This window comes from Corylus avellana, chromosome 3, assembly GCF_965113065.1.
Source record: "Corylus avellana chromosome 3, dhCorAvel1.hap1.2, whole genome shotgun sequence".
NCBI lineage: Eukaryota > Viridiplantae > Streptophyta > Magnoliopsida > Fagales > Betulaceae > Corylus > Corylus avellana.
This window is the reverse complement of record NC_142492.1, coordinates 32,211,929-32,230,754: the sequence shown is the minus strand read 5'-3', so window position 1 is coordinate 32,230,754 and position 18,826 is coordinate 32,211,929. Positions and strand designations below refer to the sequence as shown.

At 36.1% G+C, this 18,826-nt stretch overlaps 3 protein-coding genes and 1 pseudogene across 3 annotated transcripts; 1 reads left to right on the top strand and 3 right to left on the bottom strand.

The window, feature by feature from the left end:
- Positions 1-326: 326 nt before the first annotated feature.
- On the bottom strand, positions 327-2,088 carry LOC132175587 (phenylacetaldehyde oxime monooxygenase CYP71AN24-like). Its single transcript, XM_059587566.2, has 2 exons — positions 1,128-2,088; positions 327-1,027 (listed from the first exon to the last, which is right to left on the bottom strand). The coding sequence occupies exons 1-2, from the start codon at positions 2,040-2,042 to the stop codon at positions 401-403; spliced, it is 1,542 nt and encodes a 513-aa protein (XP_059443549.2). The 5' UTR covers positions 2,043-2,088; the 3' UTR covers positions 327-400.
- Positions 2,089-4,998: 2,910 nt separating this feature from the next.
- LOC132175513 (cytochrome P450 71A1) lies at positions 4,999-6,822 on the bottom strand. Its single transcript, XM_059587486.2, has 2 exons — positions 5,809-6,822; positions 4,999-5,702 (listed from the first exon to the last, which is right to left on the bottom strand). The coding sequence occupies exons 1-2, from the start codon at positions 6,745-6,747 to the stop codon at positions 5,088-5,090; spliced, it is 1,554 nt and encodes a 517-aa protein (XP_059443469.2). The 5' UTR covers positions 6,748-6,822; the 3' UTR covers positions 4,999-5,087.
- Positions 6,823-7,740: 918 nt separating this feature from the next.
- LOC148587096 (uncharacterized) lies at positions 7,741-12,214 on the top strand (annotated as a pseudogene).
- Positions 12,215-17,149: 4,935 nt separating this feature from the next.
- Positions 17,150-18,826, bottom strand: LOC132175480 (phenylacetaldehyde oxime monooxygenase CYP71AN24-like). Its single transcript, XM_059587440.2, has 2 exons — positions 17,894-18,826; positions 17,150-17,764 (listed from the first exon to the last, which is right to left on the bottom strand). The coding sequence occupies exons 1-2, from the start codon at positions 18,824-18,826 to the stop codon at positions 17,150-17,152; spliced, it is 1,548 nt and encodes a 515-aa protein (XP_059443423.2).

Here is an 18,826-nt window from a genome sequence, read left to right as displayed (position 1 = left end):
GATCGCAGGCACGCGGGTGATCGATCGCACTTCTAGAAACTTGTGCGATTGATCATGCGATTGAGCGCAGTAACAGAACGTATGTTCGACGATCTGCATCACTGCCTCGGAGAGGTTTTACTTTAGAACGATTTTTAAAAGGTTTCCTCTTTGTTACTAAAATCATTGTGTCTGATTGATTTACTGTTTTGATTATTTTGGTGATTAATTGTTTATAGATTGCTATCTGTTAATTCCGCATATTGTGTGATATACATTTGCATAGCGTTTTACAATTATTATTATTTTGTTCCCTTACATTAATTTCAAACATAAACAACATCAAAGGCTATAAACCAAGTCAACAAAGAAAAGTTACACTATTACACATTAAAAAAAAAAAAAAAATACCACAAATCTCTTAATGCAGAGGTAAAGGAGAGCGCAGTATTGGTACAAGCCAAAGAGGAATTTTCTTTGTCACAGTGAGCCCATTAGCTTCACTCATGTCCAAGTCCTCCCCCTGAACATTATCACCAGGCAGATTCCAGTCAAACCAATATAAGATGTTGGCAACCACATATTCAACTGAAGCAACACCAAATGTCAATCCCGGACATCCCCTTCTCCCACCTCCAAATGGAATGAATTCAAAATCTTGGCCTCTGAAATCAACCGAGGTGCCTTCGAATCTCTCCGGGAGAAACTCTTCTGGCCTCTCCCATACTTTAGGGTCCATTTGAATTGCCCATGCATTGGTAACTACTCTTGTTTTCGGCGGAATATCATAGCCTCCAATTTTCACGCTTGTTATTGTTTCCCGGGGTACCAAAAGAGGAACTGGTGGATGCAGTCGTAGAGTTTCTTTGAGGACACATTTCAAGTAATCCATTTTGTTGATGTCATTCACGTCTATCTTTGACTTCTTGCCCACCACTCTTCTCACTTCTTCTTGTGCTCTCTTCATGATACCTGGATTTTTTATGAGCTCAGCCATTAACCATTCCGAAACTGTTGAACTTGTATTAGTTCCAGCCACAAACATGTCCTGAAATTGTGGAAAAAAGAAAACTTTAGATGTCCGGCTGTCTGTGCATGCTTGTGTGTGTGTGTGTGTGTGTGTGAGAGAGAGAGAGAGAGAGAGAAACCAGTAGAATTGCTTTGAGGTTGTTTTTAGTGAGCTCAAAGTCGATCATGCTATTTTTTTGAAGTTGGAGGAGAATCGCCACGAAATCAAGCCTATTAGGCCGGTCATCATCAATTTTCTTTGTCTCGTATTCTTCAATCACTTGGTCAAAAATAGCATCTAAACCTCCAAAAGTGGATTTTAGACTTGGAATTACTCCAGTAAGAACATCAATCCATCCCAAAAAAGGAAAAAAATCTCCAAAACAGAATGCTACAAATAGCACCAATACTCTTCTTGATAGCTCCCCGAACTTGCTTTTACCATTTTCTTCTTCGAACTTCCTTCCAAGTACACATCTAGAGGTTATGCTGTTTGTGGTGGCTATAAGCATCTCACTTAGATTAACAGAACCCTCTTTGAGATACGTGCCACGTATCTTGTTGATCAGTGCTTCAACTTCTTCTTCCCTTACATACTTGAAGGATTGCACACTTTTAAGGCTCAAAAGTTCGAGGACACAAATTTTTCGAGCTTGTCTCCAATACTCTCCATAGGGTGAGAAGGCTACGTCTTTGTATCCATAGAATAAGATATCGGCAGCTATGGATTTGGGCCGGTTTGAGAAAATGATATCATGTGTTTTCATAATTTCTTTGGCCATATCTGCAGATGACACCACAAGGGTTGGAACATTGCCCAAGTACAAGAACATTAGAGGGCCATACTTGTTAGAAAGGGCTTGAAGAGAACGGTGTGGGAGTGTGCCAAGCTGGTGAAGGTTGCCAATGATTGGTATCTTTGGTGGGGATGGAGGTAAATTGGGCTTGCCATTTCTAATACGCTTGAAAACATAGAGAAAAGGGATGAGAAAAACAAGTGAGAGGAGTGGATTGAAAGGTATTTTGAGCAGATCTTGCCATGATTGTTGCGCCATTTCCTCTCTCAAAGTGTTGACAACAAGGTGTGTGAAGCTTAACAACCCAAATGCTTTTCAAGTTTCACGACCCAATATGTATTAAATAATATGGAGGTACAATAATTTCCCACCCGTAAGGTGCAATAATATCATGGCAATTAAGTTCTATTTGGAGGTACAATAATTGTCCCAATAATGTCCCAATAATGTCCCACATGTAATAAATAGATAATGATTTACTTCCTTTTTTGGTTTTGTTTTCTTCTTTTTTTCAACTTCTAAAATTATTATTAAATCTGAGAGTTTAGGTAAAAAAATAAATAAGCGGGAAAATTACAGTTTACCCTCCTAAAGTTGACAGCATTTTTCAATTCGAACACTAAAGTTTCAATTTTTGCAAACCACCTCCCAAAGTTCCAAATTTTTGCAATTTGACCAATTGTACCCAAAACTTCTCATATTGCCCCTAATTTTTTTTTTTTTTTTTTTTTTTTTATAAAAATTTTAAAAAAAATTCGGGGTGGCCGTAGCCACCCCTTTGGCCATTTTTGCATCCTCCAATTTTTTTTTTTTAAAAAAATAAAAATTAGGGGCAATATGGGAATTTTGAGATAATATTGGTCAAATTGAAAAAAATTGAAACTTTGTGGGGGTGGATTGCAAAAATTGAAATTTTGGTATTCGAATTGAAAAACGCTGTCAACTTTGGAGGGGTAAACTGTAATTTTTCCTAAATAATCATAAAAAGTCTTAGTGCTTGTTTGGTTCGTTGAATAAACCCCTGGAAAAGAATAGCTAATCATACAATATATCTATTCCATTGTTTGGTTCCACACTATTCTTGGGAATAGTTTATTCCCATGAGACTACGAATCTCATACACACAAGATTAGCTAAACCACTAAAAAATGAGTAGATTAGCTAATCCTTAAGGAATGTAATACATTTTTCAAAAGTACCCATATAATTTTTTTTTTTTAATTTTTTTATTTTAAACTTAAAACAAAATAAAATAATTAAAAATAAAGTGGGTGCCTTGACCACCCATTGGGGTGGTCGGCCACCCACAGAAGAGGTTAGGGGTGGTGCGACCACCCCCGTAGCATTTGGGGGTGGCTACGGCCAACCTTGATTTGCATCAGGGGTGGCCGCTTCTATGGGTGGTCAGCCACCCATTTTATTTGAGTTTGAAAAAAAAAAAAAAATGAGGTTTTTTGCAGTTTTGATTCAATTCCAATTTTTGCATGTGTGTTGTTAGCAAACTAAGGAATAGAAATAGCTATTATATTCCACACTCTTCTATTCCTAATAATAACTATTCATTTTCCAATGGACTAAACATTCCGCAAATCAAACAAGGCCTTAGTCTGTGTTTGTTAATCATCTTCTTTTCTATATTAGTAAAAAGAAAAAGAAAAAAAAAGGGGGGGGGGGGTCAAAATATTAACAAATACCTCTTAATTACATAAACACTAAAAAAACAAAGAAACAGAACAAACTTTAATTTTTATGTTCAATTAATTTTTTTTTTTTTTGTAACACAATATATGTTAAAAAGCTTATCAAACACCTTTTGAAACCTAAGGATGAGAAATAACCCGAGGAATGCTGGAAGCACTGAAATTAAAGAAGTTATCATTTTGAATCTTTGATTATATATAATTTCTAACCATGCATGAAGATAAAATCAATTTGGTCTTGTATTCAGGACTCCTTTTATAATTTACTATGGGCTCTGTTTAACAATCAATTCAATTTTTTTTTTTTTTTAAAAAAAAATTAACTTCAAAATATTTGTACTTTTTATATTAGATCAATAACTTTGTATTATTATTTAAATAAAAAAATCAATACAAAATATAACTTTTTAATTTTTTTATAAAATAAAATTCATTTTTTTTTTTTTACTTTATATCACATCAATAATTTTTTATTACTATTTAAACAAAAAATTCACCGCATTAGATGCTCTTAGTCAAAACTCCATTATGATCATGCTCTTATCTTTTGATGTAGGAGGAAATCTTGGAATCTTTTTTCTCTTTTATTTGTATTTATATATATTTATATGAGGTGTGATACAACCACAACTTAAACCTAATTTTGGCCCAACTTCTACACCAAATTTCTCTCGCTCTCTAGTTTAAGGCTCTCTCTCTCCTCCACAAGAAGCTTTTTTTTTTTTTTAAAAAAAAAAAGTACTTAAAGATAAAAATTGGACTAAAATTGAATTTAAGTTGTGCCTTTTATCATTTTCCTATTTATATTTACATTTTTGAGTGAGAAACAACAAGACAAACCGACAAGGATCCTTTGCTCCACTAGGAGGGGGAGAGAGAAGACTGCTTGCGGACAAAAAGTGGAAACAGCTCCCCCTCCCACGTTTTTTTGTTGTTGTTTTGGAAAATGTAAAACCAATTTATATAATTTATCTTAATCTGATAATTAAATCCGTGCGTATTAGAATGAACTCATAAATTTTGAGATATGTTTTCGCAATTACACTATCGATTAGTGTACCACATCACATTATTATGACACGCGACGTTTTATTTTTGACCTTTAAAAAGAACAAATCAATTGAATTAAAATGTGTTTGGTGTCATTCGCTGGTACATTTCTTGTCCATCTATTTTGTAATAACCTACCATTGCATCTATCAGATCTATAAGACACATAAATTCACTAACGAATTTGTCTATTTCTTATACGAAAATAAACAAAAGTTGTACAATAAATCTCCAAAACAAAATGCTGTGTTATGTTGCCTTGTGTTGATTTTGGCTTGTATTGCTTTTTGCTCGTTGCTTTTTCTATTTGTTTGTAGTTTATGAGGTTTGTGGGCTTCAATGAGGTTTGTGGGCTTCGCTCAATGAGTTTGAAAGTTTTAATTATTATTATTATTATGGTTGAAGTCACCTTCGGTTACATTAATTTCAAACATAAACAACATCAAATGCTAAAACAGGCCAAGTGAAAGAAGAAAAGTTACATTATTAGCACATTATATATATATATATATATATATATATATATAAAACCACAAATCTCTTAATGCATAGATCAAGGTGAGTACAGTGTTGGTACCAGATGAAGAGGAATTTTCATCGTCACAGTGAGCCCATTAACTTCACTCAAGTCCAAGTCTTCCCCATGTACATTATCACCAGGTAGCTTCCAGTCAAACCAATATAAGATGTTGGCAATCACATATTCAACTGAAGTAACACCAAATGCCAATCCTGGACATCCCCTTCTCCCACCTCCGAATGGGATGAATTCAAAGTCTTGGCCTTTGAAATCAATGGGATTGTCTTTAAATCTATCCGGGAGGAACTCTTCTGGCCTCTCCCATACAGTAGGGTCCCTTTGGATTGCCCATGAATTGACAAATACTCTTGTTTTTGGCGGAATATCATAACCTTCAAATTTCACATTTGCTGATGTTTCTCGAGGTACCAAGAGAGGAGCTGGTGGATGTACTCTTAGAGTTTCTTTGAGGACACGCTTCAAGTAATCCATTTGGTTGATGTCATTCTCATCTATCTTTGATTTCTTTCCCACCACCCTTCTCACCTCTTCTTGTGCTTTCTTCATAATATTTGGATTTTTTATAAGCTCCGCCATTAACCATTCCAAAGTTGTTGAAGTTGTATCAGTTCCTCCCACAAACATATCCTGAAATTATGGAAACACAAAACTTTAAGACATGAGTTTGCGTGTGTGTGTGTGTGGGTGTGTTATAGAGAGAGAGAGAGAGAGAGAGAGAGAGAGAGAGAGAGACCATTAGAATTGCTTTGAGGTTGTCTTTGGTGAGCTCAAAGTCGAGCATGCTATTCTTTTGAAGTCGGAGGAGAATCTCCACGAAATCAAGCTTATTAGGCTGGTCATCATCACTATTCCCTTTCTTATGTTCTTCAATCACTTGATCAAACAAAGCATCTAATTCTCTAGAAATGGCTTTCAGGCTTGGAGTTAATCCCGTAAGAACATCAACCCATCCAAAAAAAGGGAAAAAATCTCCAAAACAAAATGCTACAAATAGCACCATTACTCTCCTTGATAGCTCTCCAAACCTGCTCTTACCATTTTCTTCTTCAAACTTCCGTCCAAGTATACATCTAGAGGCTATGTTGTTCGAGGTTGTAATGAACATCTCGCTTAGATTAACAGAACCCCCTTTGAGACACGTGTCATGTATCTTGTTGATCAACGCTTCAACTTCTTCTTCCTTTACATACTGGAACGATTGCACACTTTTGATGCTCAAAAGTTCGAGGACACTAATTTTCCTTGCTTGTCTCCAGTACTCACCATAGGGTGAGAACCCTACATCTTTGCATCCATAGAGTAAGATTTTGGCAGCTGTGGTTTGGGGCCGGTTTGAGAAAATGATATCATGTGTCTTCATCATTTCTCTGGCCATGTCGGCAGATGACACAACAAGGGTTGGAACACTGCCTATGTATAAGAATATTAGAGGGCCGTACTTGTTAGAAAGGGCTTGAAGAGAACGGTGTGGAAGTGTGCCAAGCTGGTGCAGGTTGCCGATAATTGGTAGCTTTGGTGGCGATGGAGGTAAATTGGGTTTGACACTTTTAAAACACTTGAAAACATAGAGAAAAGGGATGAGAAAAACAAGTGAGAGGAGTGGATTGAAGGGTAGTATTTGGTGCAGCTCTTGCCATGATTGTTGCAGCAATGATAGTAGAGCCATGGCCATTTCCTCTTTCAAGTGTTTAGCACAACGCAACTCTCAGTTATTATATATAAAAGATTTTGGTCAAGATATTTACAATCTTGATGTAAGAATAGTTAATTTGTAAACAACCAAGGGAACAATTGACGTCGATTAGTGCAAAAAATCAAGACGCAATCTAGCTAGGCTTCTTTTTCTTGTGCTTTTGGAAATGTAGAAAACTAGCACTTGGTCTGATCTTGACTCTCAGCCAATTCTTATCGGAGAAACAAAGAGAAAGAGACAAATACATGGACAAAAAATTCTTTTATTGGAGAGCAACTAGCTCCCAACCTTTACACAAAATTCCAAAATTTCAAGGAGCGAAATGGGTGTGCGTTTGAAACCTGTCTGTCAAGGTGTCGGGCAAATTGAAGCTTTGGGTGTCACACGCATGCATTTTTCACATCACATGGTTGGCTTTAAGACTTTAAGGAGTGTTAATCTTATCTTCCAACACATCATCTGCCCATTTATTCGTTGCTGTACTTGTCAGCCACTGAGCATTCACATTAAATTCTTTATTTTGACTTAGTAATTGACGTCAATTTTTCCATTGGTTGTTTTACAAATTAACTATTCTTACATCAAGATTGTAAATATCTTGACAAAAATCTTTTATATACAATAACTGTTTTAACACGTGTATAAACTAAATAAACTAGCTCTTTTGTTGAGTAAGTTAGTTAATTTTTAAGTTCAAGTTGTTAAACTGTTTTTACAGTTTCAGTTGCTTCATTGGAAGCTTGTATATAAGCTTTCTTGCTTCTGCTTGTAATTCATGCGAGTTTATTATGCTAATGAAAATCTTCTCTCCTTCTTTGCTCCATCTACTTGCTTCTTCTCCTTCTGTTCTTCTTCCACATAGCACATGCTCTGTTTTCCTTGATTCTATTCATTCTTGAATAGTTTTGATATGGTATCAGAGCCATAATCACAAACTGTGATTTCTCTGCATTTTTTTTTGGTCCATCTTCAATGGCAGATTGTTCACCATCTTCCGCTCATGCAAACATTCCACCTGAATTTTCACCAAACATTTCCCCAGTTTTCTCTGCTTCAATGGCAGAAACTCAACCACACAATCATAATCTTTCTAACAATCCTTTCTTTGATCCTTTCGAAAATACCCGTCCCATTGATCCATCTAGCCCACTCTTTCTTCAAAGTGGTGATAATCCTGGACTTTTATTGGTTCCTCAACCACTCACAGGAGAGAATTATAGCACTTGGAGCCGTGCTATGCTTGTTGCTTTGAGTGCAAAGAACAAGTTGTGTTTCATTGATGGTTCACTGCCAAAACCATCCATTTTTTAGAGTTATTACCATGCATGGGTTCGTTGTAATGATCTTGTAGTTTTATGGATCTTGAACTCAGTTTCCAAAGAAATCTATCTTACTGTGATTTACATCACTTCTTCTGAAGATATGTGGTTGGATCTCAAAGATAGATATTCTCAAAGGAATGGTCCTCAGATTTTTCAGTTGCAGAAAGCTATTTCAGTGGTTTCTCAGAAGAATTCCACTGTAAGTCAGTACTATACTCGCATCAAAACTCTTTGGGAAGAATTAAATAATTACAGGCCTATCTCTATGTGCAATTGCTGCCATTGTGGTTATATGCAATCTATTCTTGAACTCTTTAATCAAGAACGTGTCTTACAGTTTTTGATGGGTTTGAATGATTCTTTTTCTACTGTTAGAGCTCAGATTCTATTAACATCACCTCTTCCCTCGATTAATAAGGTTTTTTCTCTTATCATTCAAGAAGAAAAACAAAGGGAAATATGTGTGAGTTCCATTAGTCATGATACTTCCTCTGCCTTCATGACTAAATCAGCCTTGTCCAAATCTTCTCCTTCAATTCATCCTGAACCTGTTGCATATATGACCAAAACTTCACCAGGACCTAGGTTTTTTAAGCAAAACTATAAGAGAGATTGTCCCATGTGTTCACACTGTGGAGTAGCTGGTCATACTATTGAAAAATGCTATAAAATTCATGGTTATCCACCTGGTTTTAAGCTCACTTGAACTAGACCAGTGTCACATTCAGCCAATCAAGTGCAATTGCAAGGAACCGACCTTAGTGGTCCTATTTCTCATGCTCCTCAGTTGAGTAATTCCATTCAGTTGAATAATTCTTCTCAGTTGAGCAGTCCTCAGTTGAGTAGTGATCAGTTGTCCATGATTTCTGCTCAATGTCAACAACTGATGAATCTACTGAATCAGCATCAATACCCTCAATCATCTGCCAACTCTGTTGTTGGTACTTCAGGTATACTCAATCCTAAGTATTCTGTTTTTTCTGCATATGTTAATATAGCTTCTCATTCAAAACAGAAAAATCACTCTTGGATTATCGATACTGGAGCAACTGATCACATGATCAGTTGTTCATCTATGTTTACCACCATCACTGCTACTGTATCCACTCATGTTAAACTACCTAATGGTTCAATAGCCACTGTCACACACATTGGTACTGTTGCAATCTCAGAAACTCTTATACTAACTGGAGTTTTGTGTGTTCCTTCTTTCACTTTCAATTTGATTTCAGCTAGTAAGCTCATAAAGTCTTTACACTGCTGCCTTATATTTCTTGCTGGATATTGTTTTATACAGAGTTTACACAATTGGAGAACGATTGGGGTGGGTGAAGAAGTTGCTGGTTTGTTCTATTTGATGCAAGCAAAGAAGGTTTCAGTCAATGCATCTGTTTCAGTTCCTTGTATTCCTTCTTTTGTCAAATATTTGTCTTTTAATTCAATAAAGGACCCCTCATATGATCTGTGGCATTACAGATTGGAGCATCCTTCTCAGTCTAGAATAAGGTTGATACAACTATTGTTCCTTCTATTTCTTGTAAACAAGATTCGGTTTGTCCAATTTGTCCATTGGCTAAACAACACAAATTACCATTTCCTGTTAGTAGTTCTTTTTTCAAGTCTGCTTTTGATTTACTTCATTGTGATGTATGGGGTCCTATGGCCACCAATTCCCTTAATGGATCCAAATTTTTTCTCACCATTGTAGATGATTACACACGGTTCACTTGGGTTCATTTGATGCAACATAAGTCTCAAACTTCTTCAATCATACAATCCTTTTCTAATATGGTTCAAACTCAGTTTCAAACTAAAATCAAATGCATCAGATCAGATAATGGTACTGAATTTCACATGAGAGACTTCTTTTCTGCCCAAGGCATTATTCATCAACTAAGTTGTGTAGAAACCCCACAACAAAATTCTGTGGTTGAAAGAAAACATCAACACCTTTTGAATGTAGCTAGATCCTTAAGATTTCAGTCCAACCTTCCTTTACCTTTTTGGGCAGATTGTGTTTTAACTACAGCTCATATTATCAATAGAATTCCAACACTTCTTCTATCCAATAAATCTTCACATGAACTATTATTTTCTGTTGTGCCATCTTATTCACACCTCAAAGTGTTTGGATGTTTAGCTTATGTTTCAACTTTGTCTAGAAATAGAACAAAGTTTGATCCAAGAGCTACACCTTGCATTTTCATAGGTTATCCGTATGGCATGAAAAGACATAAGTTTTATAATCTTCATACTCATTCTGTTTTCATTTCTCGAAATGCCATATTTCATGAAACCATATTTCCTTATGCTTCTTCTCTAGGTCATTCCTCACCTTCAATGCATATGCATGATACTGTTTCCCCTTCTATTTCTTTTCCAATGCCTCTTGACACAGAATTTTTTGATTTCATACCATCAAACATCCAACCACCTACTATTGTTCCATCACCAAACCACAATTCTGCAGATACATTATCTTCTCCTTCTGCAGACATCATTTTACCTATTCATTCTAAATCTGCAGAAATTTTCACTTCTCCTTCTGCAGACACAACTTCACATTCTGATTCTGCAAACAACTCATTTTCTCCTTCTGCAAACACCATTTTCCAGGTTCCTAGTTCTGCACCTTCTCCTATTCTTAGAAGGTCAGATAGGATCAAACACAAACCTAGTTACTTGCAAGATTATCATTGTAAACTGGTTTCTACTTGTTCACCTCAATCGGCTTCAAATGTTGACAACTCAGGTAAACCTTATCCATTGTCCAATTTCATTTCTTATGATAACCTGTCTTCTTCTCATAAGCATTTCTGTCTTTCCATTTCATCTTAACCTGAGCCTAAATTTTATCATCAAGCTGTTAAGAATCCACTTTGGTGTGAGGCTATGAAAGCTGAGATTAAGGCTTTGGAGGAAAATAAAACTTGGGTAGTCACTGATTTGCCTTCTAATAAACATCCCATTGGTTGCAAATGGGTTTATAAAGTGAAGTACAAATCTGATGGAAGCATTGAAAGATACAAGGCTAGGTTGGTAGCCAAAGGGTATACTCAATGTGAAGGGTTGGATTTTCATGAGACCTTTTCACCTGTTGCTAAGATGACTACGGTTAGATGTTTTCTGGCACTTGCAGCAGCAAAGGATTGGGTTTTACATCAATTAGATGTAAACAATGCATTTTTGCATGGGGATTTAGATGAAGAAGTGTACATGTCTATGCCTCCTGGTTTTGGCACTAAGGGGGAGACAAAGGTTTGTAGGTTAACTAAATCCTTGTATGGATTGAAGCAGGCCTCTAGACAGTGATTTTCAAAATTTTCCACTGCATTGATTCAGCTTGGTTTTACACAGTCCAAGGCAGATTACTCCCTGTTCACTCAACTCAAAGGATCTTCCTTTATTGCTTTGTTAGTTTATGTTGATGATGTAGCTATTGCAAGCAATGATCCACAGGTAGTGTCCTCTTTCATCTCTCTTTTGAATGAGAGATTTAAGTTGAAGGATTTAGGGCCTTTAAAATACTTTCTCGGTCTTGAAATAGCTAGGTCTATAGAAGGACTTTCTCTTTGCCAACGAGAGTATGCTCTTGAAATCCTAGAGGATTCAGGTTTATTGGCTGCTAAACCTGTTAAATTTCCTATGGAACAAAATTTGAAACTCTCAAAGGATGAAGGTGATCTCCTTTCAGATTCCACAAGCTACAAAAGGTTAGTTGGCAGGCTACTTTATTTGACAATTACAAGACCAGACTTAGCTTTCTCAGTTCAGATATTGAGTCAGTTTATGGACAAACCACGGCAACCTCATCTAGATGCTGCTCATCGAGTCCTGAGATACTTGAAAAATTCTCCTGCTCAAGGCCTTCTTTTCACTGCCAAATTAGATTTTCACCTAAGGCTTTTTCAGATTCAGATTGGGCAGGTTGTTTAGATACTAGAAGGTCTATCACTGGTTTTTGTGTGTTTATTGGTGATTCACTTGTGTCTTGGAAGTCAAAGAAACAGCATACAGTGTCAAGATCATCTGCTGAGGCAGAATATCGAGCTCTTGCTTCCACATGTTGTGAGTTGATGTGGCTGACTACTCTTCTCAAAGGTTTCAGAATTCCTCATCCATAGGCTGCTCTTTTGTTTTGTGACAGTCAATCAGCTCTTCATATTGCTGCAAATCCGATTTATCATGAAAGGACCAAGCACATCGAAATTGACTGCCATCTAGTTCGTGAGCAAATACAACTTGGACTCATTCGCACTCTTCATGTTAATTCCCATAATCAATTAGCTGATATCTTTACTAAAAGCCTTGGTTTCAAGGACTTTTACAGATTATTGTCCAAGATGTTTGTAAAGGATATTTATCATCCTTCACATCCATCTTGAGGGGGAGTTTTAACACGTGTATAAACTAAATAAACTAGCTCTTTTATTGAGTAAGTTAGTTAGTTTTTAAGTTCAAGTTGTTAAACTGTTTTTACAGTTTCAGTTGCTTCATTGGAAGCTTGTATATAAGCTTTCTTGCTTCTGCTTGTAATTCATGCGAGTTTATTATGCTAATGAAAATCTTCTCTCCTTCTTTGCTCCATCTACTTGCTTCTTCTCCTTCTGTTCTTCTTCCACATAGCACATGCTCTGTTTTCCTTAATTCTATTCATTCTTGAATAGTTTTGACAAACTGAGAGTCGCGTTGTGCTAAACACTTGAGAGAGGAAATGGCCATGGCTCTAGTATCATTGCTGCAACAATCATGGCAAGAGCTGCACCAAATACCATTGAAGCTTTGGGTGTCAAACATGCATGCATTTTTCACATCACATGGTTGGCTTTAAGACTTTAAGGAGTGTTGATTAACCAAATGATTCTCTCTCTGTCTATAATTAGTACTTAATCTTACCTTCCAACACCTCATCTGCCCATTTCTTCGTTGTTGTACTTGTCAGCCACTGAGCATTGACATTAAATTTTTTATTTTGACTTAGTACGTACTTGGCGATTTACATAATTTTATTTTTTTTTCACTTACGGTTCAAATCCTATCGTAAAAGGTACTAGCCCTTGCTATGATCTTGACTCTCAGCCAATTCTTATCGGAGACACAAAGACAAAGAGACAAATACATGGATACAAAATTCTTTCATTGGAGAGCGAATCGAGCAACTAGCTCCCAACCTTTACACAAAATTCCAAGAATTAAAAATGTGTCAATCCAAGAAGCCAAATGGGTGCGCGTTTGAAACCTCAGTCTGTCAAGGTGTCGGGCAAATTGAAGCTTTGGGTGTCAATCAGTGTTACGTCAAACATGCATGCAATTTTCACGTACCTCACATGGTTGGCTTTAAGACTTTGAGTGTTGAGTAACCAAATTAGTACTTAATCTTATCTTCCAACACCTCATCTGCCCATTTCTATGTCTATAATTAGTACTTAATCTTATCTTCCGACACCTCATCTGCCCATTTCTATGTCTATAATTAGTACTTAATCTTATCTTCCAACACCTCATCTGCCCATTTCTTTGTTGCTGTACTTGTCAGCCACAGAGCATTCGCATTAAATTCTTTATTTTGACGTTTATTTAAAATTTGGGTTAAATACTTTATTAGTACTTAAGTTTACAGATTTTTATTTTTTTTTCATTTACGGTTCAAATTCTATCGTAAAAGGTATCTAATTTACGAGAAAAGACCAACTTAATACCTCCGTTAAGTTTCGTCATACATGTCGTCACATAGAAATGACACGTGTCCTAAAAATTAAAAATTAAAAAAATAATAAAAAACTAAACCCTAAAAAAAAAAAAAAAAAAAAAAAAAATTGAAAAATTATGATAGAATTTGAACCCCAAGTACTAATAAAGTATTTAACCCCTAAATTTTAACAAAACTCACAAAAACTCTAAATTTAACTTTATGCTTTCATACTCTTCAAATACAAAGATCCCAAAAGTGAAAATAATTTATTTTTAAATGTTATTTTCTCTCTCAGCTCCCACCACTCAACCTGGTTTCAGCATTTTCTACATCGCTGATACCCGGAGAGCAAGCTCTCGCAATTTCATGGAGTTTGTTAGAATATATTATTTCCATTGTTAGAATATTTTATATTTCCGTTATTTAATTTGTAATGTAGGGTTTATTTCTTTCCTTATATATTTTAGGGTTTAATTTGGGTTTCTTCGTCACTACTCATTGTCTCTCTATAAATAGAGAGTTATGTAATATTGATTGATACAATGAATATACAAGTTGTAGCCCATATGTCTCTATCCGCTTCCGCTATCTTTTCTTTCTTTTTCTTTTATTTTAGTATTTTATATTTTATATATATTTCAACATGGTATCAGAGCCACGTTTCTGTTTCTGTGGCTTTCAATAAAAGTCTTATGATGTTTCTATGGTGTTTTCTAGCATTCTCTTCTGATGATCTCTTAATTTTGTTGTGATTCACGGCTTTATTCATTGGCGAATCTTGGCACAATGCGGTTTTGGCCCTTCACGGGAATTTTAACTGCTAGTTTTTGTTCTTCTGCCTCATTGTCAGTTGCGGCTTGGCCCTTCACCGGATTCTTTTAGTGGCTTGTCTACGTTCTCCGGTATTTCTCCGGCCGTCACTTTAAGCCTTTCTCGTCTTTGTTATTGGCGAACCCTAGCACAATGTGGTTTGGCCCTTCAAGGGATTTAATGACTAGTTTTCGTTCTTCGACCGTCATTGTCAGTTGCGGCTTGGCCCTTAACCGGATTCTTTTAGCAGCTTGTCTCTATTCTCTGGTATTTCTCCGGCCGTCACTTTCAGCCTTTCTCACCGGCATTGTCTTGATCCAACCATCGACTTTAGATGCCTTCAATTTATTCTCTTTTCCAAACTCAAGCTTACACCTTGAGTTTGAGGGGAGATGTTAGAATATATTATTTCCTTTGTTAGAATATTTTATATTTCCGTTATTTAATTTGTAATGTAGAGTTTATTTCTTTCCTTATATATTTTAGGGTTTAATTTGGGTTTCTTGGTCACTACTCATTGTCTCTCTATAAATAGAGAGTTATGTAATATTGATTGATACGGTGAATATATAAGATGTAGCCCATACATCTCTCTCTGCTTCCGCTATCTTTTCTTTCTCTTTTATATTTTAGTATGAGTTGATTTATTTCTCGAGAAATATGTTAGGGAAATGAAGAAAAAATGGTTGCTAATGGTAGAAAGCGGTAAGAGCACAACAAGATCTGAAGGGAGCAAACAAGGCATGAGATTCTGGTCAGTTAAAAGTAGAGAAGAATATATTTTTAAAATAAAGAAGCATTTAGAGAGTTTAATGTTTGGTAGTTTTAAAAAGGCGCTAACTAAATTAACTAAAATAAATTTTTAGAGAAATTTTTAGCTCAATTTTGAAGAGCTAAATGTGAATCCTGTTAAGGAAGAAGAAGAGTCCCACAAGAACTAGAGTCCCACAAGAACTCCTCTGTTCTAAGTCCAATAAACAGAGGTTAAATAGGAATCAACTTCTTCAAGCTATCAACTCAAGGCTTTACGGCAAGATGTATGTATCATGAATGTAATTAGAATTCACGTGTAGTTAGTAATTAGAGTTAGTATTCAAATTTGCTTCTCTCTTGTAATTGGCTATATATACGTTGATATCGGAATAAGCAATTCATTCTGCCAAAGACACTTTTGTGTAATTTCTTTCATAGTATCAGAATCAACCACAAAATGAATAGGGCCCACACTACTTACCCTATGACAAAGACCATAAAAAATACTAGCCATGCTGAATATTGTACCTAGTAGTTTATTTGCTGGCATGGGTTCATCCGCACCATGGGTGTTTCCATTTCCTAGGAGGTTGGATCACACAACCTCATATATACGAGGTGTAAATAAGTAACAAGTGAAAAGAGAACATTTTCCTTGTTCACAAATTGTGATTTAAGTCAAATTTAATGAAAGAAAGGTGATTTATAAAATCTTTTTGTCAATTTATGTTTTTTTAAGAAAGATTAAGCAAAATCTTTGGAATTCAGCAACAATAGTTTAGGTTAGAACATTTTACTTGTCGAGCCTTTTGCTCCTGTTTTGTTTTGGACAGCAATTTCCTCCAAATCGGTATGGACGAAATATCCTCAAACCCAGTTTGGAGGAAAACTGTCTGTAAAATAGTGTCAAGTGTCTATAAACATTTAAAAAGCACATTAAATTTAGTTTAAATTAGTAAACTGCTATTAATGAGGTTAAGAATTTAATTTTTTTTTTTTTAATATTTATAGACACTTGGCACTATTTTACATGGGTTGGAAGATATTTCTTCCATACTGGTTTGAAGGAAATTTATGTCCGTTTGTTTTTACCAATTTCAAGTTTTGAGGCTAACAAGAAAGGGGTGGCTGGGATGCTTAGGCTTTATTGGGGAAACTGTATTGCATGTTATGTTTCATTATGTTGTGATTTTAAAATAAGTATCATAGGGCACGAATAGAAATAGGGTAATGCTAGAAACCATTATTTTATCTTTTTTTATCCTCTTAAAGTTAATGTGACTTTTAAAATCACCATTAAATTTTAGATAAATCATATTTGGATTTTGATCTAATGGTGATTTTGAAAGCCACATCAACTTTAGAAGGATAAAAAAAAGATAAAAAGATGGTTCCTAGTATTACTCATAGAAATCAATTTCAATATTTAAGTTTTTATTTTGACAATTTAATGTGTTTTGGCCTTATGCTTCCATATACATCTATTTCATGTTATGCATATATTGTAGTGATTTGTAAGTGCTCCATCGGAGTTTTCAGGGTTAAGAAATGTTGGCTTCACAGGCAGGGGTACAATATGAGTATGCAAAATTTATTGTGTACAATCTATTTACGGATAGCATGAAAGTTTCCATGGAACATTGAAGTTTTAATTATTATTACCATTATTAAGGTTGAAGTCACCTTCCCTTACATTAACTTCGAACAGAATCAACATCAAATGCTAAAACAGACCAAGTGAATGAAGAAAAGTTACATTATTAGCATAGTAAGAAAAAAAACCACAAATCTCTTAATGCATAGATCAAGGGAAGTGCAGTATTGGTACAAGATGAAGAGGAACTTTCTTCGTCACAGTGAGACCGTCAACTTCACTCATGTCCAAGCCCTCCCCCTGTACAATATCACTGGGCAATCTCCAGTCAAACCAGCATAAGATCTTGGCAATAACATATTCAACTGCAGTAACACCGAATGTCAAACCTGGACATCCCCTTCTCCCACCTCCAAATGGGATGAATTCAAAGTCTTGGCCTTTGAAATCAACAGGATTGTCTTTGAATCTCTCCGGGAGGAACTCTTCTGCCCTCTCCCATATAGTAGGATCCCTTTGGATTGCCCATGTATTGATAAATACTCTTGTTTTTGGTGGAATATCATAGCCTCCAAACTTCACACTTGCTGATGTTTCTCGAGGTGCTGAGAGAGGAGCTGGTGGATGTAGTCTTAGAGTTTCTTTGAGGATACACTTCAAGTAATCCATTTGGTTGATGTCATTCACATCTATCTTTGATTTCTTTCCCACCACCCTTCTCACCTCTTCTTGTGCTCTCTTCATAATATTTGGATTTTTTATGAGCTCAGCCATTAACCATTCCAAAGTTGTTGAAGTCGTATCACTTCCTCCCACAAACATGTCCTGAAATTATGGAAACACAAAACTTTAGAGATTGGTTTGTATGTGTGTGAGAGAGAGAGAGAAAGAAAGAGAGAGAGAGAGAGAGAGAGAGAGAGAGAGAGAGAGAGAGAGAGAGAGAGAGAGAGAGACCAGAAGGATTGCTTTGAGGTTATCTTGAGTGAGCTCAATCTCAAGCATGCCTCTCTTTTGAAGTTTGAGGAGAATATCAACTAAATCTTTCCTATTAGGCTCGTCATCCTCAGTTTTCATTGTTTTGTGCTCTTCGACTATCTGATCAAATAAAACATCTAATTCTCTGAAAGTGGCGTTCAGACTCGGGATGAATCCCGTAAGAAAATCAATCCATCCCAAAAAAGGGAAAAAATCTCCGAAGCAGAATGCTCCAAGTAGCACCATTACCCTTCTTGACAGGTGTCCGAATCTACTTTTACCATCTTCTTCTTCTTCAAACTTCTGTCCAAGTACACATCTAGACACTATATTGTTGGAGGTTGCAATCAACATCTCACTTAAATTAACAGAAGCCCCATTGTGACACGAGTCACTTATCTTATTGATCAATACTTCAACTTCTTCTTCCCTTACAAACTCGAGGGATTGTACACTTTTGAGGCTCAAAAGTTCGAGGACACAAATTTTCCTTGCTTGTCTCCAATGCTCACCATATGGTGAGAAGGCTACGTCTTTGCATCCATAGAGTAACATATTGGCAGCTGTGGTTTTGGGCCGGTTTGAGAAAACGATATCATGTGTTTTCATAATCTCTCTAGCCATATCTGCAGATGACACTACAAGGGTTGGAGCATTACCCAAGTACAAGAACATGAGAGGGCCATACTTGTTAGAAAGGGCTTGAAGTGAACGGTGTGGGAGTGTGCCAAGCTGGTGAAGGTTGCCTATGATTTGTAGCTTTGGTGGAGATGGAGGTAAATTGGGTTTGACACTTGTAATACGCTTGAAGACATAGAGAAAAGGGATGAGAAACACCAGCGAGAGGAGTGGATTGAATGGTATTTTGTGCAGCTCTTGCCATGATTGTTGCAGCAATGACTGTAGTGCCAT